The sequence below is a fragment of the Numenius arquata genome, chromosome 25, assembly GCF_964106895.1.
Source record: "Numenius arquata chromosome 25, bNumArq3.hap1.1, whole genome shotgun sequence".
Taxonomy (NCBI): Eukaryota; Metazoa; Chordata; class Aves; order Charadriiformes; family Scolopacidae; genus Numenius; species Numenius arquata.
This window is the reverse complement of record NC_133600.1, coordinates 712792-740090: the sequence shown is the minus strand read 5'-3', so window position 1 is coordinate 740090 and position 27299 is coordinate 712792. Positions and strand designations below refer to the sequence as shown.

Below are 27299 nucleotides of genomic sequence, written 5' to 3'. Positions count from 1 at the left end.
GAAACTGCTGGAGAGGGTCCAGCAGAGGGCTACAAAGATGATGAGAGGCCTGGAGCATCTTTCTTACAAGGAAAGGCTGAGGGACTTGGGTCTTTTTAGTCTGGAGAAGAGCAGACTGAGGGGGGATCTGATCAACGCCTATAAATACTTAAAGGGTGGGTGTCAGGAGGATGGGGGTGGTCTTTTTCAGTAGTGCCCAGTGACAGGACAAGAGGGAATGGGCACAAACTTGAATATAAGAAGTTCCACCTAAACATGAGGAGGAACTTCTTTCTTGTGAGGGTGGCAGAGCCTTGGAACAGGCTGCCCAGAGAGGTGGTGGAGTCTCCTTCTTTGGAGACATTCAAACCCACCTGGACACGTTCCTGTGGGACCTGCTCTGGGTGACCCTGCTCTGGCAGGGTGTTGGAGGAGATGATCTCCAGAGGTCCCTTCCAACCCTGTATCATTCTGTGATTCTGTGACATGACCGTGCTCACGGATGCAAACCAGAAGAGACGGGTGCGTTCCTACGTGCGTCGTTAGTGCTGGAGTTCTGGTAGTAAATACAGTAATTTGTCAGTCTTGGTGGTATTTTATGAGTGGAAAAGGGCAAATAACAGGCAAGTGTGAATTAGGGGAATGGGGCATGGGCAGGATGTGTTTCAGTAGGCAGGACACTTAGCCCTGCAAAGTGCTAAACCTGGGAAATAAAGGCTGCTACAGCTTCTTCCAAGGGCCTGTGCACTGAGGAGGCTTTATCCCCCCAAGGTATAGCCTAAAAAATTATTCTAAAGCTGTGCGCTTGAAATTTTGAATAACAAATTTAAAGGTCCAGAGGTAAATGAATACATTTTGGCACAGATTTTATCACAGAATCGTTAATTGGGAGGGTTTATTTGATAAGTTCTTGATAAATAACTTATCTTGATAAATAATCTATAAATGCATAAAATGCAGTAACTCCCATTTATCTGGACTTTTGTAAAGCTCTTGATACGGTAGTGCATAAACCTAAATAAACTGGGGTAGTTACAAATACTGGAAATTTAGGGTGGGAGTTACTTTAAAGACAGACAGTGGCAGAGAAAGTGAAGCAAGGGGTTTTCAGTTGGGGAGACACTATGAATTTCTCAGCTTTTTGGGATGCATTTTCAGTGTTTACTTATATTTAAATATCACTTATCACAGAATCACAGACTGGCACGGGCTGGAAGGAACCTCTGGAGATCATCTCCCCCAACCCCCAGAGCAGGGTCACCCAGAGCAGGTCCCACAAGAACGTGTCCAGGTGGGTTTGAATGTCTCCAGAGATGGAGACTCCACCACCTCTCTGGGCAGCCTCTTCCAGGGCTCTGCCACCCTCACAGGAAAGAAGTTTGTCCCCATGTTTGGATGGAATTTCCCATGTTCCAGCTTGTGCTTGTTGCCCTGTGTCCTGACACTGGGCACCACTGAGAAGAGTCTGACCCCATCCTCTTGCCACCTCCCTTTGAGATCCCCCCTCAGTCTTCTTTTCTCCAGACTAAACAGCCCCAGGTTCCTCAGCCTTTCCTCAGCAGAGAGACGCTCCAGCCCCTGAGCATCTTTGTAGCCTCTGCTGGACTCTGCAGCAGCTCCCACTCCTTCTTGAACTGGGGAGCCCAGAACTGGACCCAGTGCTCCAGATGTGGCCTCACCAGGGCAGGGCAGGGCAGAGCAGAGGGAGAGGATGACCTCCCTCCACCTGCTGGCCACGCTCTTTTTCATGTCCCCAGGAGACCATTGGCCTTCTTGGCCACAAGGGCACATTGCTGGCTCATGGTCATCCTGTTGTCCACCAGGACTCCCAGGTCTCTCTCTGCAGAGCTGCTCTTCAGCAGGTCACCCCCAACCTATCCTGCTCAGGGCTGGGGGGGGGTATTCCTCCCCAGGTGCAGGACCCTACACTTGCCCTTGTTTCTGAGCCTTGAAGTTCCTCTCCCCACAACTCTCCAGCCTGTCCAGGTCTGGCTGGATGGTGGCACAGCCTCTGGTGTGCCACCCCCTCCTCCCAGCTTTGTCTCACCAGCAAACCTGCTGCAGGACACTGTCCCCTCATTCAGGTCACTGATATATTGAACAAGACCAGGCACAGTACTGATCCCTGGGGACCTCTGCTGGCCACAGGCCTCCAACTGACTCTGCACTGCTGATCACAGCCCTGGGAGCTCTGCCATTCGGCCAGTTGAATGTACAAGGAAATCCTGAGCTGGAAATTGCTTCCCTCTCCCTAGCCCCTCTCCCGCTTTTTGAAGACTGTGAGGAGAGGTTGTGGAGAGGCGTGAGAAGTATAAATGTTCTGGCGCAGAGCATGGGTCTGATGTGATGAGGAGGAGTATACAGACGCGTGCTCAGGAACCAGGTGTGCTGAACTGCCACCAGTGATAACGTGGATGTGGAATACCTCTGTGAAGAGGGAGCTTCAGGTGCAAATTGTTCTGGGTCCTGTAGGAGCAGGAGAGTCCGTGTGATGAGTCAAACGGGCTCAATCACGTGTTTCATAGCATCTTGTGACGCAGGACTGAAGCTCTCGAGAAGGTAACATGAGGGGCTCCATATACACCCGCTACCCATGCCATCTGTCTGTATCCTTTGGCTGGGAGATGCATGAGGCTGGGAATGAGGAAATTGTTCTAGGACAGGATTTGGCAACCTTCTGTCAACCTTATCACAGGTTGTTTTGTGAAAATGTAATGGAAGGCTGGTGATGACAACTTTGAGATCTTGATGCATCTGGTCGTTCAGGGGTTTGTCGCATGGGCGGCATGGAAGGGGGGAGGCTCAGAGCAGCCAGTTAGCGATTTCCATCTTCCAGACAGGCTGAGGAGAAGCTTTTTGGGTGTCCTGTTCTCAGGTGCGCTGCATGACGGCACCGTTGAGCTCTTCTCACTCAATAGGGAATGGGCAGAAAGGCAGAAGCCATTTGACACGCTCTTCGTTGTGAACTGGGCCATCCTGCTTTTCTTACTCTGACAGTTACTCTGCACCAGTTGAGCAATGCAGGGGGTTTAACTGGGGATGGGACAGGAGCTCAAGTGAGAGTGTGGTGTGGGTTGGGGGTGCAGTGAAATGACTGAATTGTGCATGCACAGAATCACAGAATTGTCTGGGTTGGAAGGGACCTTTAAGATCATCTAGTCCAACCATCAACCTAACTCTGACAAAAACAAAAAAACACATCACCAAACCATGTCTCTCAGCACTATGTCAACCCGTCTTTTGAATCCCTCCAGGGATGGTGCCCCAACCACTTCCCTGGGCAGCCCATTCCAAGGCTTAATAACCCTTTCCGTGTAAAAATTTTTCCTCATATCCAATCTGAACCTCCCCTGGCACAACTTGAGGCCGTTTCCTCTTGTCCCATGGCCTGTTCCTTGGGAGCAGAGACCGACCGCCCCCCAGCTACACCCTCCTTTCAGGGAGTTGGAGAGAGCGAGAAGGTCTCCCCTCAGCCCCCTTTTCTCCAGGCTGAACACCCCCAGCTCCCTCAGCCGCTCCTCACAAGTCTTGTGCTCCAGACCCCTCACCAGCTCCGTTGCCCTTCTCTGGACCCGCTCCAGCCCCTCAATGCCTTTTTTGTGGTGAGGGGCCCAAAACTGGACACAGCCCTCGAGGTGGGGCCTCACCAGTGCCCAGCACAGGGGGACCATCACCTCCCGAGTCCTACTCACCACGCTGTTCCTGACACAGGCCAGGATGCTGTTGGCCTTCTTGGCCACCTGGGCACACTGCTGGCTCATGTTCAGCCCGCAGTCGACCAACACCCCCAGGTCCTTTTCTGCCGGGCAGCTCCAGCCACTCTGCCCCCAGCCTGTAGCGCTGCAGGGGGTTGGTGTGACCCAAGGGCAGGACCCGGCACTTGCCCTTGTTGAACCTCATCCCATTGGCCTCGGCCCATGGATCCAGCCTGTCCGCATCCCTCTGCAAAGCCTTTCTGCCCTCCAGCAGGTCGAAACTGCCTGTTGGACTGCCAGAATCTTCAACTTGTGACAGCTCAGCCCTTCCCCGGAGCACAGTTAGTGGTTGCCTCGGGCAGTGACAGTGACAGTTGTTTGCTGCCCAGGGCCAGCCAGGGAGTTGTGCTGTTCATCACTGCATTCATACCCTTCTCACAGCAGTCTCTAATACCGGGTTCAAGCGGTGTGCTGTGAAGGGAGTTGCGGATAAGCCGGCTGGCGGCTGTGTTTGGTGAGGAAGGCAGAGGTTTGGGAAGCCTTGGCTCATACAGCCCCGGTGGCCCCAGACCCACTTTCCCCAGGCGGGTTGTCCTCTCTGTGCTGTGGCCATAAGGGCACCTAACGCTGGATTCTTCATTGCAAAAGGGGGTGTTTTATGAGACCATGTTCTTTGGTTGGGCTCCAGGAGGCAGGTTCCTGGTTCCTTGTCCCCGGCCCCAGCCCGGTTCCGAGTGGCTGAATGGCCCGGTGCAGGTGGCAGCGTATGGTCCCGGGGGGTTTGAAGGCGGCTCCGGTCTCCTCTTAAGACTTCCCTGTTTGTTGCTGTTCCTTTTTCCCCCTCCTCTTACTGTGATCCTGGCTAAAGCACATTATTGCTATTTGATTATTTTAAGTCCGATGGCTATCACAGTTAATCTCTGTGTAACGATGTGTAACGGTGGCTGATGGTGAACGGTGGTTGTAAATCCAGGGTGTTCGGACACCTTAGTATCTGCTCTTTTTGAAATAAGAATATTTTCTGCAGAAGCGTACATGCCGTGCCGTTCAGATTCCTCACTGACCTGCTCCTTGTTACACAGCAAGAGCGAGTCTAACTCTTAGAAAATTCAGAACCTCAAACAGAGCCAAGGTTTGTTCTTTGAATTGCACTATTTTTTTTAAAGGGATTGTCAAACTTTCACATGTTTTTGTAAAATACGGCTGCCCCTATGTGCTTTGCTTCCTTTTTCATTACATCCCTCGCTCGGCTTCCAGAAGCTGATGCTGTAGTTTTGAAAGCCAGGACTGTAGAGCGTAAGATTTAAGAGGTGGGTGAGTGTTTAGCATCTTATTAAAACAGGAACCCGTGCAAACGAAGAAATAATCTCAGTTAGGGAGATATCACTTGTGAATTAAGAAATGGTCAAACTTCTCAGCTCGTGTAAGTGAAGGGCTGAGCACTTCTGGTGTGCAGTTTGAGTAGTTCTGTGTGTGCAGGGACTACTTTTGTCTGGTTTTTGTGTTTGTTTGTTTTTGGTTTTTTTTTTTTTTTTTTTTACTTTGCATCATTTTAATTCCATTCTCAAGAACTTTTGTTCAATAAGGAGGTTATATGCTGAAGTGAGTGACATCTAAGAGCTGTAATCAAGGGGTTAACTAAAACGTAGACTTTGTTTTGATTCTCAGCTTTGGAGTACAGGAGACCAGTGTTCTTTTTACAGCAGAGAGTGAAGTAATGACGCTAGGCTCTTATCATCCTCATTTTACTTTTTCCACCAGGGTCTCCTTATGTAGTATAGGACAAGCTACTTGATTCTTTTTCCTAATTTTTTTCCTCTTCTGACCCATTAGATATTATCATCTGATTTTTTTTCATATCCTCCAGAGTTGGTGTGTGGTTTAACTGCTACGGTCTCTTTAGTGCTTTGAACTTAATATTTTATTTCACGTAAGGGTTGGGAATTAGCATAACAAGCAGTTGGAGAGGAGAAGAAGGTTGTGCCTGCGGAGGCAGCGCATTCAGCACTTCCTTCAGTTCCCAGCCCAGGTCTCCTTTAGGTGGGGGCAGCAAATCCACCCTGGGTTTCTCCAGGAACATTTTCCTGTCCCCTGAGATGGAGAGCAGTGCACCGTGGGTCGGTCGCCTTGATCTCACACGTGGGGATGTGCTGAAGAGAAATAATGGCAGCCCAGAGCTTCTGCTTATGTACTGGGAGGCGAGAAGGGAGGGCTTGGGAGAGCGGCTCTTCTCATGCGTGTTGGGATGCTTCGAGGAGGGGATGGGAAGAGGAGGGGGGACCTGGTTGTTTTGACTCTGACTCTTTACAGGGGTTTTGCACCTTTCTCTGTGTGTCTTGTCTGGCACTGCTGAGGCAAGAACTGGGAGACTGGAAATGCCCCAGTACAGCTGCTTGAGGAGCTCGTGGTGCTCGGCCCCGCGCAGCGTGGCTCAGCCGGGTGTTTCTGTGTCACAAGGGCGAGACTTGACTCGGCCCCTGCTCCCTGAGCTGCTGCTGGTGCTGGGTCATGAGGGGAAGGGGGAAAGGAGGGTTTATGATTGCAGATGTAGAAGCTGAAATTACTCAGGTCCACAGGTGGACAAACATTCTTACTAGTCCCTTGTATGTATTTTTTATACCTGGTTGAAAAAGCGAGGGTGTGAATGAGCACAGAGAGAGATTTCTGCTTTTGTAACTCTATTTGTGACCAAGTGAGCAATTGTTACTTGCAGGATATATATGAAAGTTTTATTTCCTGCTTAAGACTTCATGTATAGGAAATGCAAATTGGTTGGAAGAAAGCATGATCTTGAAGAGCAGCAAATAACTGAATAATAGATGACTGGATGCAGGTATCCTCTCGGGAAGAATCGCCAATATGTGAGCAGTAGAAGCTAACAGTTAAAGGTCGGGATTGGCATTTTGTTGTATTTAGGAGGAGAATCATGAGGAATTTAGCCTGACTAGAGCAGCAGGTACCTGCCAGGCTGTAAATGCAAAGAGCATTCCTTCTGTCTGTCCCCAACAATGGCAGCCTGTCCATGGCAGTAAGGGTTGGGGGTTTGGCGTGCAGAGGGCCTGCAGCAAGTCAGCAAAGTGGAGTTACGGTGTCTGAAGACAAGACAGTGTTCTGAAGGTGGGGGTCATGACGCTGCTCTTACTAATATTTAGCACCAGACTGTGGTTTAAGGCAATGCTTTGCAGATGATTGAAGACCTCGGAAGTATTGAAAGAGAAACAAGGAGAATGCCCAAATACACGTTTTCTTGTGGTTCTGCTCAAGAAGGACAGTGAGTAGAAGATCTCTGAGGTGCGATGGCCGGGTAAGTGAAGCAGCAAGTTTTGGGTTGGGTGTAATGTTTCAACCCTGTTCTTTCCTGTGTTGAGCTACGGTTTGGGTAGTCTGTGTCTCAAAAACAAAGCCAAAATCTGGTCTCACGGAGTTTGAAGGCTCAGCATTCTGAAAATAAGAATCTCTGCTCAGAGGTTCTGTAGAGTGGGATTCATCCTACAGACTCAAGCAGGTAAAAATCTTAGCGCCCAGCTGAGGCCCTGCAGAAGACGATTCATCTGCTCCTAAAGTACATGAGATTTACTGCTTATAAAGGTGCCAGTCTCTCACTCTTGACTGCAGGGGACCTCATTTGTAGTTTAAATGAGACGCGTAACTTGTAGAAAGCGAAGGTAAGTGTTTGTTGCACACCCAGGTGCCAGGAGGTCTGCGCCCACTGACTCCTGATGGGGATGTTGGAGCATCTCACCCAGGGGTGTTTCGGCTTCCTCCCCACCCTCAAAACCTAGGAAATGTGCAAATGGAGGTGTCAAACAGTGAGATGCCACACGGTGCAGAATTGCCAAGGCTTGTCCAGATCTGAGCTAGTGAGTCCGTAAAGCATTGTCTCTGCACGGTGCTTAGCTGAGGACTGAGGCGCTCCCTGGGTGATGAACACGAGTCCTGGGTGCGCAACAAAGCTGCAGGTGCATTGGAACACTACATTTTAAATCTATTAAGAATTTATGAAGTAGATCTGAACTTCTGTTGTGAAACAGTTTACAAATGATACTATGAACGCAGGCGGTGATGTGCCATGTCTTATTGTTCTCTGGTACCACTTCATCTTCAGTAGGATCTACTGAATTGTATGTGGGGGGTAACTGAGGGGTCGTGTGGGGAGGAGCACCTGCCCGCAGTAAGGACTGAAGCGATTGATTCAGACTTTGTAGAAAGTTTTGTTATCGCATCAGACAAAATGAGAAACTCCTGAAGTAAATAAGTGTGTGCAGTGAACCCGAAGGGAAGAGGCAAAGACAGAGCTCCCAGCGCACAGTCACCAGGGAAGCGTTTACTCTTCAAAGGAGCATCTAGTGCAGGTTACGTGCTGCTAATTTAAAAAAAAAAAAAAAAAATTAAAAGAGGTAGTTAAGCCATATGTATTGCTTAAAGCTGCTTTGGGAATCTGATTCTACAGAGAAACCTGGTGTTTTAGTAGATTTAAATAAAGATTTTCAAAACTTCTTGTGGAATGGAATTTTCAACAAGTTATTCTACAAAACTTGCACAGAGTAATTTTGATACTGATAGTATTTTAAATTAAAAAATGGGAGGATCAGGCTGGTTTTCACATCTGTTGTTTTGATTTTATTTTGCTGTGTGGTACAGCATTGAATTATTTTGTTCCTTTTTACAGTTTTGGTAAAACACTAACCAAGGTACATGTTGCTCTAAAGGATGGGTGGCAGCGCTCTCTACTGACTGTATAAACCATTTCAAACGTTACCGTGCTACACTGCTACTGTGGTCACCCTATAAATCCTAAGAAGTTATAAAAATAATGTAAAAGTGCAAGTCTGTGATCAGAACTCATCACTTTTATAAATTCAGATATATAAAAATAGTTCATGGCCTGGAAGACATCTGACAGCACAGGAAGGAACCCGTTCTTTGAGATCAAGGCAAATTAATGATGGACTGTAGAAACAAGCTGGTATCTCTTGCGTAAAGCTCACACTAGAGCTGAAGGGTGAGTTTGGTGCAAATTCGTTTCAGTGTAGTGTTTATGGGGAATCGTGTCCTCCGATTCACCAGAACCACTGGTGAAATGTCACTCCCTGGTCAAAGCCAAGTAGGTGGATTTTCTACTTGGGAGGTGCCATAAAGCCAAGGGCTGCTTCTACTTTTCCTCTTGTTTAATAAACACAAAATCCATAAATATCTTTCACAGGGATTTTAGTTTACGGAAGTAGATTTTCTGTGATTTTAATTTTTTCTCAGTGAAAATAATACTTGTGTAACAACCAAGTTCCTTTCCCCGGTGGCTCTCCAACTGTATTACAATATTATATAGACAAGCCGTAATCTGGGGAACATCTATATCACAGTGCCAGGTGATAAAGGAACCTTATTTGTATTACAAATATTCCTTATTTGTAAGGAAAAGAAGGATTTCCAAGGAAGAAACTTTGGAGCTTGTGTTCTTTCTGTATGCCAGATTTCATGATCTGGCTGGTGTGTGGGCCTTGCACCGCGTGCGTGGTCTCCAATTGCATGGAAATACAACAGAAAGGGATTTGTGTTTCCATTGCTAGAATGGAGAGAGGCACCTTTTTTCTTACGGGTATCTGGGAAAATAGTCTAAAATACTGTATCAGTTAATAGGATTTAATCATATTTGACCTTTTTTGGGGCTGAGGAGGTAGTTGTGGATTTGCTGAGCAAGATGCCTTGCTTTGCCTGGGGCAGAGCACGTGGTACTTTGCCTCCCTCCTGTCCTGGCGCTGCCGAGTGTGGTCAGGACAGAGTAAAACCATCAGATGATGCCCAGCGGCTTTGTCCAGTCTCTGTGCTACTGCCTCATCTTCTAGAAATCTCTTCTGGCAATCTCTTGTCCCTCACCCACTGATAAGCTTTCATTACTCCGTGTACATAAGATTGTGCTGACATTTTGCTGCTTTCAGTTTTGGCACATGGAGGCTGCTGGTCCCAGCTGAGCAGCAGATACAGACCGGTGTAAATGCTTCCCCTGGCAGCAGATTATTGACAATACAAGTGGGGTTGGGATGTTATCGTCCCAAGGACATCAGCTGAGACAGCTTTATGAGCCACTTGGGCATTCAGTAAATCTACTCCTTTAACTTTTCCACAATTTCTTTCTCCTTTTAAAAGGTATTAAGCTGCCTCTTCTGTGCCCGTTGGCATTCGGTCCTGTCTTTTATTGCAGGGTTAGGATTCTATATTGTAATGTCCAGAGCTCATTAATGAGATGGGGATATATATGAAAAGCAGGATTCATCTTGGCTGCCTTTTGGTGCTGGAGTGTGTGCTGCTTGGCTGGATCCCCTTGGGCAGCCAGTGAGGGGCGTGCGCACTCCCAGGCACCAGTTACTGCCCCGTACAGTGGACATCTAAACAGGGCTGGTCAGTTATCCTTCTAGGGTCACAGGAGGGTTCAAGTTGGAAGGGACCTTAAAGACCTAAAGATCCAAGCACAACCCCAGGCCGGGCGGAGAATGGCTGGAGAGCAGCCCTGAGGAGAAGGACCTGGGGGTGATGGTGGGTGAGAAGCTCCACACGCCCCTCAATGTGCGCTGGAGCCCAGAAACCCCCCGCACCCTGGGCTGCATCCCCAGCAGCGTGGCCAGCAGGGCGAGGGGGGGGATTCTGCCCCTCTGCTCCGCTCTGGGGAGACACCCCCCAGTGCTGCCTCCAGCTCTGGGGCCACCAACAGCAGAAGGACATGGAGCTGTTGGAGTGGGGCCAGAGGAGGCCCCGGAGATGCTGGGAGGGCCGGAGCCCCTCTGCTGGGAGGACAGGCTGAGAGAGTTGGGGGGGTTCAACCTGGAGAAGAGAAGGCTCCGGGGAGACCTTGGAGCCCCTTCCAGTCCCTCAAGGGGCTCCAGGAAAGCTGGGGAGGGACTCTGGATCAGGGAGGGGAGCCCTAGGAGGAGGGGGAAGGGTTTGACACTGACAGAGGGGAGATTGAGATGAGATGTGGGGAAGAACAACTTTGCTGTGAGGGTGGTGAGAGCCTGGCCCAGGTTGCCCAGAGAAGCTGTGGCTGCCCCATCCCTGGAGGGGTTCAAGGCCGGGTTGGAGGGGGCTTGGAGCAACCTGGTCTGGTGGGAGGTGTCCCTGCCCAGGGCAGGGGTTGGCATTGGGTGGGCTTTAAGGTCCCTTCCCACCCAAACCAGTCTGGGATTTCATGATCATCCAGCCTACTAGATGTGGGCTGCCACTGATGCACGTGGTGCATCCAGCTGATAATAAATGATCAGGAGGGATAAATAAATGAGGAGGGATGGTCTGGGATGCTGCAGAGATCTCTTGTTTTGAAATGTGATTATTTTTCTTTTTGCTCCTATTGAAGGGTAGTTGGACAGCAGTGCCGAAGAAGGTGTAAGGAAGTAACCAACCTTGGAGGAAAGTGTCAGAAAGGCCAAAGTTAACAGCAGCACCTCGGGCTTACCCTGCCCCTGATTCTGATTCTTTGATGGCTTTTTGAAGTTAATAGGGAGCAGAATACCAGTTTGTGTGCAAAAGCTGGTTTATGGTATTTAATAGCTTCTGCTTTTCATTTGGCAAAAGTGGAATTAATGTTTCTTCTAAATTAGAAATTATTTTAAAACCTCTGCAGCACGAGGGATTATATACAGGAAATTTTTTCTTCGTGTGTAATTGGAGCATAGTGAAGTGGTGTTGGCGAAAGTTTAAGCTGCTTCTACGAGACTGAACACTGCGTCAGTAAAGACAAAACAGGAGGGAGAAAGGGGATGAGACGGCATTTTGAGAGAATTGAATTCAGGGAGATGAGTCGTCAGTATAAAAGGCTTTTGTGGAGGAGGCTGCCCTGGGAAGCCTGGACTTTAAGGCTCTGATTGGAATTTGAACTTAGGGACAGGTCCTTAGCTGGGAAAATCAACACGATTGCAATTTGGCCTGGTCAATTGGTTTCACTGTAATGAAACAGCCGGTAAAAACACATGTACAGCTGGTCCGTCTGTCCCGGCCACTGACGTGAGTCTGTCCCTGCTGAGAGCAGCACTCCAGCCCGCTCTCCTGTGTAACGGCTGGGAAATCCAGTTATGTCCAACTTGGATTTTGAGCTCCAGACTAAAATTCGCTTAATCTTAGTTTTTAGATGAGAACCTAGTAATAAAAAATCCCTACCTTTTAAAAAAAATAATAATCTCTATAATAAAGAAAATAAAACTTTATAGTGTGCAGCCTGGCCAGCAGACAGGGGCTGCTGCCCTGAGGTGTCAGAATCTTGTCCCGTCTCTGCTGGTTTCTCATCCAGTCCAGTCTCAGCTTTCTCACACCTGCCCACCTCCCTCACCTCCGAAAAGAACTGGGCTTGAAACAACGTGATGCATAAACCTTTCCCATCACGCTGCCGGAGCCAGGCAGGCGGAGGCTCCGCTGTGTCCTCGGTGGCTCCCATCCCCGGGGCCGGGCTGTTGGGGTGATTGCTGGAGGCTCCTGCCGTCTGCAAAGGGTAGAGAAGGGTTTTCCACTTTCTGTGCCAAGTAAGGCCTTTATCTTGCAGAGCGTCCATGTATGACATTCACAATGTCAGTGTTTAGCACCAAGATCCCATTCCCGGGCGCGGGAATGATCTACACCTGGCAGATGTTGTAATGAACTCCTGTCTGATCCAGCAGCGTTTCTTCAATCATTTCTATCACGTTGTCTTTGGGATGCAGATGGGAGGTCTCTACAGGAGGAAATTTCTCCGTGTTGCTCACTGGATCTTGCTGCAAAAAGAAGAAAATGCGATTTTAATTTCTTAACGGAGCAGAGAGGTTGTCTGTGCAGTCACTGTATCTCCTGCCTCCCCCTGCTCTCCCAGACGGGCTGTACGTACCGGGGGGGGCTTTGGGGCAAAGTCTTTCTTGCAGACGTGTGCTATGATGCCAGCGGCCAGAGCATCACCGAGGACATTGGTCATAGTTCGGAATCGATCCCTAGAAGAGAGAGAGCCATGAGGATGCAGTTGGTGGCCGCAGCCAGAGCGCTCGGCAGCTTTTATGGCTTTGAAACACGTCAGCCTCCGTCCCTAATGTCACTGCCACTGGTTTTGCTATGGGCAAGTTGAAATAAGCGCAATATTGTTCTTGTAAATAAAGAGAGAAGATGGTACATGCGATGTCTGTGTGAGCCCACTACCGTGGAGGTGATGGGGCTTCTCCTGTCTCATCATCCTTGTCTTTTTAGTGCATAGACCTGCCTGTGCCACTTCCCAGACAGATGCATCATCGTCGGTTTTGCTCAGCGTGGGGGTGAGCTGCCCCAGGGAGTCATAAAACTCCACGGAATGCTTCTCAGGGAGAAAATTGTCTTTATCCAGCCACAACAGCTCTCATAAACCCAAGCACCTCTCGCGTCAGTAGCGAGTGCCAGCACTTGGGGCAGGTGATGGTGCTGGGTTCCCTGTGATGCTCAAAGAGGGAACTTGCGTTGATTTTATAAGTTTCACCTGAAAATTTAAACTGCCTTCTGTGCGAGAGAAAGGGGAAAGCAGCCAGGATACACGATGCTGTGTCCTCTCTGTCCAGGGCGGCTGCGAAGGACAAATCAGCGACCCACATGTCAGTTCTGTGGAGGTCAGTGTCAGCTCTCTCTGTTTTTTCACCTAGCTAGTTTGCTTCATTTTTATCTTAGTACTTTAAAGCAGCACATTTCACAACCTGCGTATGTTTGACTTCTGTTTGCACGTGACAAATGTAATCGAGCATCTGGTTTTGTCTCGAGATCAATCTGGTCTTCATCCGTCAAGATGAAGATGGGCTCGTTGGAAGACAGACTTCCTTGGTGCTGGGTGTGTCGGATGCAGTCCTTTGAAAATGTCATCCTTACTTTTAGAAACCCCAGCGATGTTCTCCTTTGGTGACATATGGGTTTGAGAGAGAAGTTGCATATTAAATACAGGAGGGGGTTTTGCTACGCCTGTTCAAGAACTGTCTCGTTTTCTGCCGTGATTTGGCGTGCAGCCAACTGGTGCTTTACCATGTTACTGGTTTGATGTGACATCTATTTCTCCCTCCTTTCCACTTTTTAGTTGTGAAAATTCCCGTGTTTCAGAAATAGAAACAGCAAACTGGATGCGCACATATCGGAAATAATTACCAGTGATTTAGGGTTTGTTATTGGTTTCTCTGACTTGTTTTTTTTTCCCTGCCCTGGAGATCATGTGTTTTTCCTAAACAATTGCATGTTTCCACCCCTTTTGTGGGTCTCTCGTTGCTGTTAGCATCTTTCTGGCTAATTTTAATTTATCCTTGTGTGAAGCCAGGTATCTCTCACCCTGCCTTACCAACCTTGTTCCTCTTCCAGGGATAATATTCCACCAAAACAAATGCTGTACCCTCCACCACTTCGTTTTGACTCTTGTCCATCCTCCTTTATTCACAGAGTGAACAGCTCGGAGAAGACTAGGACTCGAGGTGTTTCTAGGGAATACGTTGACTGGCGGCTTACACAGTAATGCTTCATGAATGCAAGACTATGCACCTACTGTCCTCCTTTTCTACCTCTCACCATGGAGGAAAGTAGCATCTGTTTGATCTCTTAAAAATAGAAATGTGTATATGTTTCAGAAAGATAGATGTTGTTACTTGTTTGAGACCTCCAGCAAAGATGTGTGGTACAATCAGATAGGAGTTTAGCTAAAAGGTCAGGACAAGTTGGTGCTTCAAACTGGTGACCTTATTGGCAGAGTGGCTCAATACCATCACCCCTCCTTCCACCTACCGTCCTTAGTGAGGCACTAGACAGCGATGGGCACCTCGGGACAGAAACGCCTCAAGTCAGACACTCCTTGAGGAGAGTCTCTGCCTATAATTATTGTGGGCTATTTCAAGAAAATAATTGGAAAGTTAACAATCTCCCGCTTGGCTCCTGGCCTTGTCCTGTCTCTGCCTCCCTGCGAGCTGCTCCAGATACCCCTCCACGACCTGGCACTCAGCACCTGCCCCCGGCGTCACCTCTGGGAATACGTACAGAGCCCAGTCGACTGCGATGATGAGTGTGATATCATCGGTGGGCAGCCCCACGGAAGTCAGCACGATGACCATTGTCACCAGTCCGGACTGGGGGATGCCGGCCGCCCCAATGCTCGCTGCTGTCGCCGTTATGCTGCAAAGAGAAGGCAGCTGTGCAGTTACTGTGTTTTGGTTTTTGTTTGCTTTTTTTAAAAAGGCAAGCCTGTTTGCATGGCAAAGTAAGTTATTCCTATATGGAAGGATTGGATTGGGTCTGGATTCCTCCACCTTCCTGCTCCTTGGTTCTGTCCCAAAGCCCTGCCTGGCCCGTGGTGGCTGAGGGTGCTCCTGACTGTGTGCTCACACAACACCCCCTGCCTTCCCGTGCAGGCAGCCCCTGCATAAAAGTGCTAAATGTTTGCAACTGTACTTACTTATTTTTATCTAGATGGGTGCTTTATTTCCCTGCTTATATATTCCCTGCTGTTCCTGAAGGGAGGTAAATGACATGCGCACAAACCCCTCTGTGCTAAGGTAATTCGGCCGCACCGCAGGTGTTGACCGGCTCCAGCCATGCTCTTACTTCTCAATCTGGCTTTTACCTACAGGCAAAGTCTCTGATTCTGCAGCAAATTGTGTGGGTGCAGAGCCTGAGCTTTCCCTGGCCCCCAGCGGCAGGAGTTGGTACCCACCGCACCGTTCCCTGCTCCTCAGCTTTCCAGCAAAGTTCACTCTCTGCAGTAGCAAGATCTCTGCCAAAGGGGGAAAGTGTGAGAGACTGTTATAATGGAGAGAAATAATTCAGCTGCTGCAAAGAAACATTTACCTTATTGTTATAATTTGTCCCAAATCCAAGTCATATTCATTGACCTGGGCGATAAAGATGGCAGCGACGGCTTCGTACAGCGCCGTGCCGTCCATGTTGATGGTGGCACCCACGGGGAGCACGAATCGTGCCACGCGTCTGTCTATTCCGTTGTTTTCCAGGAGACACTTCAGGGTGATGGGCAAGGTTGCTGAGCTGCAGAACAAGAAATGCTCAGTAATTCTCTCTGTTGTTTGCATTGAGCTTTATAAATAGCAATCAGCTTAATGGTGCAGAAATACAAGTCCACCTGAGGGTAAATGCCGCAGCAATGTTACCCAAGCTGCTGTAGCAATGGAAGTGCCTTCAGCTTGCACTACCTGGGGAATATACAGAATTAGCCAAGTAGTGGATTAGCCCCGGGCTGGCCGATAAATGGCTCTGTGTGAGGGTTACAGCTGCCTCGTACATCCCTGGTCCCCGTGTTCATCCTGCGCCACCTCCAGCTTCGGTCGGGGCAGCATCTGCCAGCGCCAGCCGTGCCGGGTCCCGCCGGACCCCTTGTCCCTCCTGCCCCACACATGGGGGGCAGCTCCTGGGCTCTGGCACCCCCTGACCTTCCTCTCTTGTTTCTGTTTAGCTGTCGCGCCGGAGTCTCGATGAGGACGTGGAGGAAGAAGAGTGAATGGAAAAAAGGAAGGAAGCATGGAAAAGAAGTGGATGGGATTGCGATAGGCTCTGGGAGGCAGCGTTTCCAAAAGGAGCTGGCTGTGGGGCCCGGCGCGATGTCCTCCAGCCCTGGATGGGAGCGCGGGGCTGGGATGAGGAGCAGAGGGATCCCAGCCTCCAGAACCGCTCCCCAGCTGGTCCCACGGAGAGAGCCCGGTGGAGCAGAGCTGGAGACCTGGGATCGGGAGATCAGGTAGTTCAGAGCAGCACAAGAAGCCTGCATTGGTGGGAGCTGGGGGAGGGAGGCACAGTCCTAGATTCCTAGATGGTTTTATCAGGATTATGTGAAGAAGCAGCATTAGGGAGGCCAGAAAAACCCTTTGCCTAGTCACATGTTTTCTAAGAAAACGTTTTAATTTGCGTGTCTTCCAGAAAGGAGAGTAGTTTCTAATGTAAAGTTTCTTCATTGTTATAAAGAATGTTTTTCAATGAAAATAAAATAGATAAAAAGAATCTGAAGTTATAAAATCTTGTCAAGCTAGACAGCACTTTCTTTGGAGGAGCTTGAGATACACAAGAGTTGATTTAGGTTTTTCAGTAAAGTGTTCAGAAGAGCTTTTGATGTCTTCAATTAAAAGCCAGGATTGTAACCCCACTCTGTTTTATAAAGCACCTACAACAGTCCTATTTTGAATTCTATGCAAGAAAACTGACTGCAGTGATTAAAAGAAGCACAGACAGGCAGCAACACTGCTGCTTTGCTCTGGGGAAGCCCCAGGTGAGGGCGAGCAGAAGGGCAAGGTGGGGTCTGAAGACGCACTGAGGCTCTGCCCACTGAGGACCAGGGCAGCGCCATGTGTCCTGCTTCCTACTAAAATGGGAACCAATCTCATTTCAAATAGTGCTGGAGCCTCATTTTTCTTTGAATTATACCTGTTCTCCCACAGCTCTCCTGGCCGTACCCACAGCCACCTCTCCCACGACTAAACCAGACACATCAGCTGTATCGGCGTATCTCAGCACCTTTTCATACCTGGAAGATGTAGCCAAGGCAATCAGCAAGGCTTGCAGTATCCCCTGAATGAAAGCAAAGGGGTTTTTCTTGGTGATGAGCACAAAAAGGAGAGGTAAGAGAATGAGTCCGTGGATGACTAGCCCTGACACTACTGTAATTGCATATAGTCCCAGCTTCTGTCCTATAACTGATGGGTCTTCCATCTCCAGGATCTTTCCAGCGATGAGAAATACAATGCCAAAGGGGAAGTACCTGCAAAGAATAAGCATAAAAAATTATTGATGAGGACGCAGCAATCATTGAAGCACTACACAATGGTCATTACAGTATTTGGTACCTTACAAAATCATACGAAAATAAATGTAGTGCTCACACTGGATACTTGTAGACAGTATGCCCGGTATTGCCACCAGAGAGCAGGTAAGAAAATAACTGAATCAATCAAAACCAGATTTACCAAACTGCCATGGAGACAATTTTCATAACTGCTTCGTTCAGACACTGGCAGACGTTGACCAGCGGGGTTCCTCGCTCGCCCATCTTTCCCAGGAGAAGTCCTGCAACCAAGCAGATGGGTTTGTGTTAGTCGCTGTGCGTTGAGCTGGGTGGCTTGAGGCTCTGCTGGTGACGGAATGGGTTTCACTGGGCAAATTCTCAGCAGGTCAGACAATACAGATTTCCACATGCTCTTACAGGTCATGGTAATTCTCTGCTCCAAGCAAATACAAGCATCTGGCTTTTTCTCAAACCCACCAAACCAGAGGCCAGGATTTGGACTGTTCTCATAAACCCTTTGCCACTGCTCAATATTGGGAGATCACTTCTCTGGGTGGACGTGCTATCTTTTTGCTGTTTGGTAATACAAGAATAATGTAGCTCTGGAAACAAACTTTGATTCTTTTTTAAGGACAAAGCTCAGTGGGGTTATATGTAGCTGAGGACGTGATGGTATGTTGCATCCCTGCCCTTGCTCTGGAGTGGGAAGAGCCACAGGCCACGTCTGCCGCTCGGATGAACTTCTTCAGAAATGCTGGGATTTGCCGGATCCCAGCAGGCAGTGGCAGGTCTGGGACAGGCTGTGCTCCTGCTGACCAGCTCTTTCACGCAGACAGCTTTGTCCCTGCCTCACAGACCATCCCGTGGTGGTGACAGGACGTGGCTGTACAATAGTACGTCAGGAAGGATCCAACTGAGTTCCTTAGATGCAGGCATTAAGTCTCCTGTCTTCATTCTGGTTTCTCTTTTGATGTTGATGTACTAACCTAATTCCGGTTTAATTTTCTGTGGAAGGAATACTAGAGCAGAATTACACGAGTAGTTAGAGGGGTTACGGTTCGTTCTGGTCTGCCAGTGCAAAATTGGCCGGTGCTAAGTACCATTGCTGTCACCAGTCAGGAGGTGTCCCGGATACCCATGGAGCCAAGGAAAATGAGTCTGAGCCCATCTAGTTTCTAGCCCAGTGCATGTACCTTCTGTGTGGTCCATTAGCTAAAATTGCTGCTTCTGAGACACTGTACAGGGGTCTGCTTTAGCTTGGAAAAGAAGAATATGGTCAGGATCTTGTCTTGTCCCTCTCATTCCTCTTCAGTATTCAGGGCTGAGGTCTCCTAGAGACCCTTGGCAGAGAGCTGGATCTGTTGGCTTGCTCAGAAAAGAGATGAGATAGGGTCACCTTTGCCAGGACTTTCAGAAGTAAGACAAGGCATGACATACTTAGAACTTAGCTCTGTGGATATTTGTCCAGTATTTGATGGCCATAACAGCTGGCTTGGAAGAAACCAATTTCTCTTCGGGTCCTACAGACAGCTGGTTTGGAAAAGGTCGCCCTAGCAAATGGACAGCTTGCTTCAAGCTTTAATTCTCTTCCCTTTTCTGGGTTTCAGAAGCAACCAAGACAACTGGAGATGGTCATTGTCAGTGAAGAGATGGCTGGAGCTGTGGTAGCTGTGTGGGGTTACCATCCACAGCAAAGCCGCTCCGGGTAGCCAGCGGGCGCTGCATGGGTGCCCTGGTCTCAGTCCCACAAACTGGCATTTTGGCATTGGACCCAAATACCTTTTGCTGAGATCCCAGCTGGCTTCCACCGGGCCTCCCCACCTCGCTGCAAGGAGGAGCCCGTCCCCGTTTCCCACAGCACAGAGCCGTGTTGCCTGCCCTTCCCTGTCCCTCTCCTGTTGTTTGCCAGGCGAACCCCATTAATCCAACCTCTCCTCGCAGGTAAAGCTTCCTGCGGATGTAGGAATACCCTTTTCCAAGCTGCTGGTGATGCTCTGCCATTCTGCAGCTCTGTGGAGCTCTAATCCATCCTGAGCAGAACCCAGAGCGCAGGTGGGTGGCCGGGGTGGCCCAGGCGATCTCCTGCTGGGTCCTAACTCAGCGCTGATCCCCACTCCCACGCTGGCAGGGTGGTGGGGTGGTAATCTCAGAAGAGAAAAGCAGCTTCTCCTTGCTCGTTTGACTGGGCTGGAGGAGGGCACGTGTCCTGGCAGTAGGAGCTTGGCATGTTCTTGGAGCGTCTGTGGCCTGCAGAAGGTGCTGGTCCCTGGGACAGGAGTCTGCCAGAGGCATCTCTTTTGTCTGTAAGGATATTTAAGTGGGTCCATCTCTGCCCAGTCCCACCGTGGCTGTTTCCTCCAGGCACTAACTGCATCCTAGCCTGTAGAAGTGGCTGCTCTCCCCTGGCTCTGATGGCAGGCTGGCGTGCTCCAGCGCTGGCTACGCTGCCTCCACCCTCAAATCCTCTAATTGGCTTTTTGGTTCCTTATACACTAAGTTCAAGTTCCTTGCCCTCACCTCTTAATCTACCTGTAATCTTTCCTCCGTTGCCTCCTACTCTTTTCCCTCCTGATTCATCTCTTCCTCCATTTCTCACTCAGCCTTGCACCCAGTGTCCTTCTGTCTTACTCTTTGAGTCAACTACAAATTCCTCCTTCCCGCGACTTTTTCCCATTTAAACCGTCTTCCTCCCTATCCCTTGCACATCTTCTCTCCATCCAACCTCTGCTGCTTCTTCCCTCCTGGAATTGATGCGGAGCCCTTGGCCATGCGGGATTGCAGGCTGTTCAAGGCAAGAAGCTGTCTTACGTTCTTTGGAAAGTCTTAGAAACTTCCATACGTTTGTGACAGGCACTAACCCTGACCCGGCTTTCATCTGCTGCCTGCTTGGGGAGTTTGAACTCTGCCAGCGGGAAGGGTTCGGGCCGTTTGTAATGAGCTGTCTGAGGGAGCCCCTGCAGAAGGTACAACTTCCTTCAGCAGTAGCATAAAAAGGTCCCTCCAGCTTATGTGGCAATTTGAAAACCCTCAGGACCTGTGCTTGGGCTCATACAGCAAATCTGGGGAGAAAGCACCTTCTCAGTGCCTAACACCTTTTTTGAGCCGCATTGTGGACGGTACTGATAAAGGTGCTGGTACAAGCTCCGTGCTGTGCCTGGTTCCCCGGGGACTCGAGCAGTTGGAGCTAAAATAACCTTGTCCCTCTGAGTGTCCCTGCCTCGACTGCAGTGCGGTGGCCGCAGCAGTCACCACCCTGGGCTGCAAGCGCCGCTGAGCAGCCCTGCGAGCGGGGCCGGGGAGCGGCACGGAGCCCCTTCCCCACTGAGCAGGTACCTATCGTTGCTGAGAAGATGACGATTCCCAAGACGTTCATCTCGTTGCTGGTCCCAGGCAGGGTCCTGTAGGTCATCTCAGGTGATGGCGTCAGCTCGAGGAACACAGGCCGATGAATTTCAGGGTTTTCATCGTCGGGTGCAAAGTAAATAAAACTGAGAGATTTTCCTGGGATCTTGGGAAAGCCAGGAGACTTCACCACTGGGACAAGAACAGTTCGATACTGGAACAAAAGCAAAGCAGTGAGATTAGTGTCCTGTTGGCCATGGGCTCCATCCTGCTCTGAACACAGAGGCAAAGCAAAGCCATCACTGGCCCAGTGGTCCTGGAGGTTCCAAGTTTGTTTTTCAGGCAGTAAAAGGCTGGTGAAAAGAGAAACAAGAAACAGGCAAGGGGAGCTGTGGTGGTTCCCTGCAGACCTCAGCACAGCCGGCCTCGAGCCAGGCTGCGCCTCTCTGGATGCCACAAACGTGGCGTTTGTGAGCGGGGGGCTCATGGAGGGTCCCTGCAGGGTCCCGGGGCAGCACTGGGTAAGCGTTGTGGTCTCCACGGAGAGGCGCCTTCACCCCCCATCCCTCTCCTGTGGGCTTTACAGATGCTTTCCCAGTTGCACGAGTTTGCTTGTTTTCTCTTCTCCCCTCCACCCTCCCTGGCCCCTCCTCGGCCTTTGCCTCTGGCTCCCCCCTGCCTGCTGTCTGCCCCCCCCCGCCACTGCTCCCCGGTCCCCACGGGCCGAGAAGCCACTGCACCCGAGCGGGGTCTGAGGGCAGAGACGTCGTGCTGGTTTTGCAGAGGAGGGCAGGCTGGGGTGTCCCTGTGAGCCCGTGCCCCCCTAGCACCCTCCTGCCGTGGGGTGCCCCCCCGGGCTGGGGAGCAGGCAGGGTGGGGAGGGGGGCGGAGGGGAGGGAAGGGGCTCATGTCCAGGCTGTGGGAGGGGAAGAGCCCCGAGACGGGGAGAGCAGCCCCATCTGGAGCTGAGCACCGTCCCAGCCACCCGTGGCGGTGGGGCCAGGGGAACTCACCTGCTGGAACGAAGCTTCGATGAGATTAGAAGGAAACATGTTTCTGTAAGAGAGCGATGGCACAAGGGTTAAAGCGCATCATGAGAACACAGAGAATAACCTGGGAAGCACCTCTGGGCCACCTCTCCGGACCAAGGGGAGGGCCGTTACAGCCAACATCAGCTTGATGTCCTCTGTGCAGCCTGAGGGCGAAGACGAGCTGGAAGGTGAAGGAAGAGCAGGACTGGGAACCGCGTGTAAACTGGACTCTTAGAACGCCCAAGGCTGGGAGGGACATCTGCCACCTCCAGCCCCCTGCTCAGAGCAGGACTGCCTGCAAAGCTGAAGAGGATGCTCAGAGCCTTTTCCAGTCAATCAAACATCTCCAGAAATGAAGACTCTCCCCCAGCCCCTCCCCAGTTATCCCTTGTCCTCTGCTTTAATCCAGCCCTGGGCCAACTCCTGCTTGTTTTTACCTTGCAAAGCCCAAAGAGCTGCAGGGATTGGAATGTCACAGCTGGGGATGCAGAGGGAGAACCTCTGAGCTTTGCAGGGGGTTTAAATCTTCCTGTTTTCTGCTACTGCATCCCTCTTTGCTGGTGGCTCTGGGAGAAGAGCAACAGGGGTGACAGGAGTGGCCAGAGGGACACGTGTGGGGAGAAACGAACCCTGTGTCCTCCCGTTTCCCTTCAGATCTCAATATCTCCTGGGAACTCAACGCCTTGTGGGAAGATCTTGTCTGTGAAAGGCCATCATAAACTTGGCTCCTCCTGCGACGTACCTGATTAAATCCAGTAACGCATCAGCGGAGCTGAGCACCACTTTCCCCACAGAGTAGTTGTCCTTCTGGGCAGCTGCGCCGGGGTGGATGCTGACCACAAGGATGATCCCAACAGTCACTGCCATGAAGGTTGTCCAAAGATAGTAGGTGATGGTGATCACCCCCATCTTCCCGCAGGCCTTGGAGTCCATGGTGGCCAGCCCGGACATGAGGCTGCAACAGAAAAGATTGTGGTCAGGTTCTGCTCCCAGAACTGCACAAGATGCATCTGATGGGCAAAATCTCCAAGGTGGAAGAAATTTCTGTAGATATGTTTTTAACCAATGCTTAAGGGCATCACTGAGCTCTTGTACATTTGTGTGCCTGTGCCTGCAGGATCTCACACGCAGGACGGCCTTTGGGCAACCCAGGCTGAGCTGCACAGGGCAGGAGACACCTCTCCGAGTCCACTTTCAAGGTCTGGCCATGTTTTCTGTTTTCTCCAGTGGAGAATAAGTAAATATTCTTAGTGTATTTTCATGGTGAATAACTAATGCTACTCTTTTTTTGTGTGTGTGATACTGTTCTCTTAAATCTGACACCCTGTGCTGCTGCTGCATGTCCCTGCGAACAGGGCAGAAAGCTGTTACCAACGTCTATAAAATCCTGGTGGGGATGGACCCCACTTTCCCAAGGAGAGAGTTGCTGGTTCAGATTCCAGGTACATGTGAGCTTTCCTAAGAAATAGCCCATAAGCTCCTTTTAAACAAAACTGGACTAAAAATAGAGAGGGTATCATGGGCTGCAGCGGCAGGGAGAGCTGGCCGGCAGCGGTGCTGGCACCGAGGGCAAATGGGAGCGTTTGGGGGTGCAGCGTGCCCCACGTGCTCGCAGACCCATGCTGAGCTCCTGCCGCTGTTTCTCACTGCTCCAGCTCCCCTGGGGCCCTGCAGAGCCCTGGCCAAGGCTGCCGGAGGAGCTTGGCAGTGGCCCAGTGACCCCTGGGTGGGACATGATTGAGACAGAGGTTGCGAGAGTGAATGCCACCCTGGGGGACACACAAGGGACTGGTGGTTGAGGTGGTGGCCAGCCCACAGATCCCTTCCAGCAGCCACGTGTTCAGGAGGACAGAGACCTTGGGAAGCTGTGGGACAGTGCTTAGAGGAAAGATGCCACTTCACCATCATTCAGTAATTTAAAAAGCCTGCTTCGAATAAACATGCAAGAAAAATCCTGGGAGCCCTGTGCAGTCCACTTGTCTGCAGGCAGGAGAGCTGTGAGCTGGGACAACCCATCACTGTGCTGTGAGGAGGGCTGAGAGCACCCCAGGAGCAAAGGAGAACATCAGGAAAGGGGGGGGGGGGGGGGGGGAAACACTGGAGGGGAAAAGAAAGCAGCTCTATAAGGGCTGATACTGAAAAGGCCGAGTGTGGCCAGGATAGAGAGCACACTGCTCCCAAAAATAAACCAAAGGCAAATGGGACAGCAAGCAAATTCTGAAAAACAATAGAGAAGTGACATGTCTTCCAGGGAACAAAGAGCTAATTGCTTGGGTATTTCTGATGAGCATGTGCCAGCAATTGTTTAAAATATGTCAATCCATGTAAGCTTTTCAAGACCTTCCTTAGACTTGAGTGTGACTCTGTCAGCTCTGTTTCTTATTTCTAGACTCTGACGGGCTGATAGAAGTGGCATTTGCAAACGCAGATGCGACATTGAGAGATGCTTGTGGTTTCTACCTGGACTTTCTCAAAACCCTTTAAATAAGGAAATCTGCTTTGAGTTTAAACAGCTGCCCATCATCAGCCACCCGTGGATGGTCCCGGCATCACCGTCTTTTCCCAAAAAGAAGGGAAACAGCCAGACAGTGCAGGTACCTGACCTGGGTGCAGGTGCCTGCCAAATCCAGGTGAGGATTTGTCCCAGACCATTGCTGGGAAATCACAGGGTTTGATGGGCACCAAGCCAGGGGAGGCTGCTGTGTTGCTCTCTGCTTGGGGCCAGGGTTATTCTCACCCCAGGTATTTATAGGGTGATCTCCTCAACGGGGGACTATGGACCAATCTCCTCAATGTGATGGAGAGGTGGTGCTTTAGAAGCAGAAGATGATGTCTTACCTGGAGGTGATCAAGGGCAGGATCAGCATCTTCAACATCCTCATGAGGAGCTCTCCAGGAAAGGAAAAATACTGCTTCTCCTGCACATAGAGCAGAGCCATTGTGTCAGGTGAGAGCTGAGAAGTGGACACTGATGGCAGGTTAATGGCTCAAACCTGATAAATTTGCCTTTCTCCCAACCAGACCCAGCTCTGAGCTTGGTTCTGAGCAGGCAGCCGTTCCCTGTGGCACTCAGAGACACAGAGTCTCTGGCTGTCCCTTACTGGGAGCTGGGTCAGGGATGGGAAATGCTGGCCACATGGAAGACCTGGCTGTGAACTGGAGAGGGGCGTGTGGGGCTGGGCCCCTCCCAAAAACATCCTTGGGTCCATTGCCCTCTAGGGAATGGTCCCCACAGCCCCACCGCTGGCTCTTCCCAAACATCCTTTCACTTGTTATTGGGGAGCAGAGGCTCCTGCAAACGTGCCCCGAAGCCGTTGGGTGCAGCCTGGTGCTGGAAGCGAAAAGTAGAAATACCTTGTGGCTGCAAACGGCAAAGTCCAGCTCAGGGAGAGCCTGTGTGTCCGGCCTCACGGGGCACCGAGGGAGGTTTCCACCCCATGGCATCCGCCCACCCCCTACACTCCTCATGTGGCCATGGGGAAGGGCTGCCTGGAGAGAGACCCCGCCAAAGCCCCGGTCTCACCGCCATGACCAAGAGAAGAGAGAGGGTCTGCGAGACCAGCAGCCACCTAGCCAGCATCCCTCCCTTCCTCCCTCCCTCCATCCCTCTCTCCATCCCTCCCTCACCCCATCAATCTGTCCATCCACCTTCCCTCCCTCCCTCCCTGCCCCCCAGTCTTTCCCTGTGCTACTGTAGAGACGTCAGGGACAGATCTGAGATGGCCCCAAGCCAAGCAGGTACTTTTGTTCACTCCAAAGTACCCAACACCACCAGGCTTTGAGGGATGCTGAGGCAAACTATTGAAATGCTCCCCGCTGCTGTCCCTGCGCTGACCCACCCGTGTGGCCTAAACTTGGCTGATTTCACCAGGGAGCTCATGTAGAGCGGAGCCGCAATGGGTCCAGCCAGGTGCAAGGAGTAACAACAGATTTGAACAGCATCTGTGTTGTCAGTGGGTTTCTCAGCTTCGGGACACTGTCCCATCACGAGGAGGAAAGCAGGGACTGGCTGCTTCTCCAGCCCCTCATCTACGGCATTGGTTTGGGGACAAAAGTCTCTAACGGGGAGAAGTGGCTGCCGGGGACCACGTGCAGGGCTGTGGCAACACAGCAGGATGGGCCTGGGCAGAGGATGGATGAACTCGGTGCATGGCAGGACAAGGGGCAGGAGTCCCCAGGCTCTGCTGGACTCCAGGGAGGCTGCCGGGCACTCGCGGGCGCAGGCTCTGGGGCGCAGGGAGATTACACCCGGCTTCAATTAAGTAACAAGATCATCCCCGCTGTGGACAGTGACGCTGAAGGGCATAATTGAAGTGACAAGACTTTGCTAAATCCTTGCGGTAACATGGGGATGTTCCAGCTCCGCCGAAGCAGTGTCCCCCCTTCTGGGCTCAGCCAGCCCGGCTGAAGACCAAGGCGGAGCCACAGCCAAGATGCCCGATGTCACTAAAGCCACGTGGATTTTAGTGCGGTGACATTTAGCAGCACAATGCTCCTAGAAAGCGCTCAGTGAGCACACCTTTGAGGTGTGTTTTCTGCGACGTGTTTGTCTCCAAGGGTTCTCAGAGGAAGGTGACCCCTGGGAGCCCCCCAGGCTCTCCACCAACGCCGGGTTTATTTGCTGGGCTTTGTCTGGAGAGTGGAAACGTGCTTTGGTTGAGCATCTTTGCAGCTGGGGAGAGTAACAGGAGGAGCTTGTCCCTCAGACCCCGATGCTGCTGGTTGTGCTACTGAGCATCCAGCAGCCGAGCATGTTACCCCCTTCCCATCCCCATCCCACCTCCAGGCTCCTGCAACCCCACAGGGTCCGTCCCAGAACCCCCCACTCCCAGTGGAGGGAGGCAGGATTTGTCCTGCAGCTTTGGCATTTGTTGGCAGCTTTCTGGTCCAAAAAAAAAAAAAAAAGAAGAAGAAGAAAAACGTCATAGGGAGAAACCTGCCCTGTGGGGTGGATTTCTTGTGCAGGAGCTTTTGCCTTCAGGGCTGTGCCCATCTGGGGCCCTGGATGGTGATGTCTTGCCAGCACCAGGGCTGGTCGCCCTGACTGCCCCACTCCATCCCCCTCGCTCCCGTCCCGCTCCCGTCCCAGGTCCCGGTCCCGGCCAGGCTTACCAGCTCCGTCAGCTCCAGCGCCCGCAGCAGGAACCCCAGGAGGCACCCGGTGGCAACCGACAGCATCGACAGGGTCAGGAGGCCATTTTTACACCAGAAAGCCCGCACCCACTTCCAGACACGCAGGAAGGTTGTGGACAGCGAATTCAGCAGAGCTTTCCTGACCCGCTCCCACATGGTCGTCCTCAGCCGTCCAGGCGATGCCCCTCGGAGCAGCTCCCGGCTCCGTTCATCGCCCCGGGCACCACCGCGCTGATGGATCCCTGCCCTTTGCTGGGAGCCGAGCTGGCAGCTAATCCAGGCACCAAAAGCTTCGGGGCTTTTCAGGAGCTTTTCCCGTAATGGAAAGTGACGTCTTCAACTGGTTAATCTGGGCTTGGCATCCTGCCGGGGCTGGTGCCGGACCCTCCCAGGTTA

General features: G+C 51.0%; 1 protein-coding gene across 2 annotated transcripts; it reads right to left on the bottom strand.

The window, feature by feature from the left end:
* Nucleotides 1-12268: 12268 nt before the first annotated feature.
* Nucleotides 12269-27059, bottom strand: LOC141475299 (excitatory amino acid transporter 5-like). Of its 2 annotated transcripts, none has more exons than XM_074163573.1 (11): nt 26883-27059; nt 24609-24688; nt 22513-22725; nt 21753-21795; nt 20731-20953; nt 17579-17678; nt 17140-17373; nt 15459-15653; nt 14652-14786; nt 12504-12616; nt 12269-12402 (listed from the first exon to the last, which is right to left on the bottom strand). In XM_074163573.1, exons 1-11 carry the CDS (start codon nt 27057-27059, stop codon nt 12269-12271), a joined length of 1647 nt encoding a protein of 548 aa, XP_074019674.1. The 2 variants fall into 2 exon arrangements, with proteins under 2 accessions (XP_074019674.1, XP_074019675.1); XM_074163574.1 differs by having other exon boundaries at nt 12269-12406; nt 12517-12616.
* Between the last annotated feature and the right edge of the window lie 240 nt (nt 27060-27299).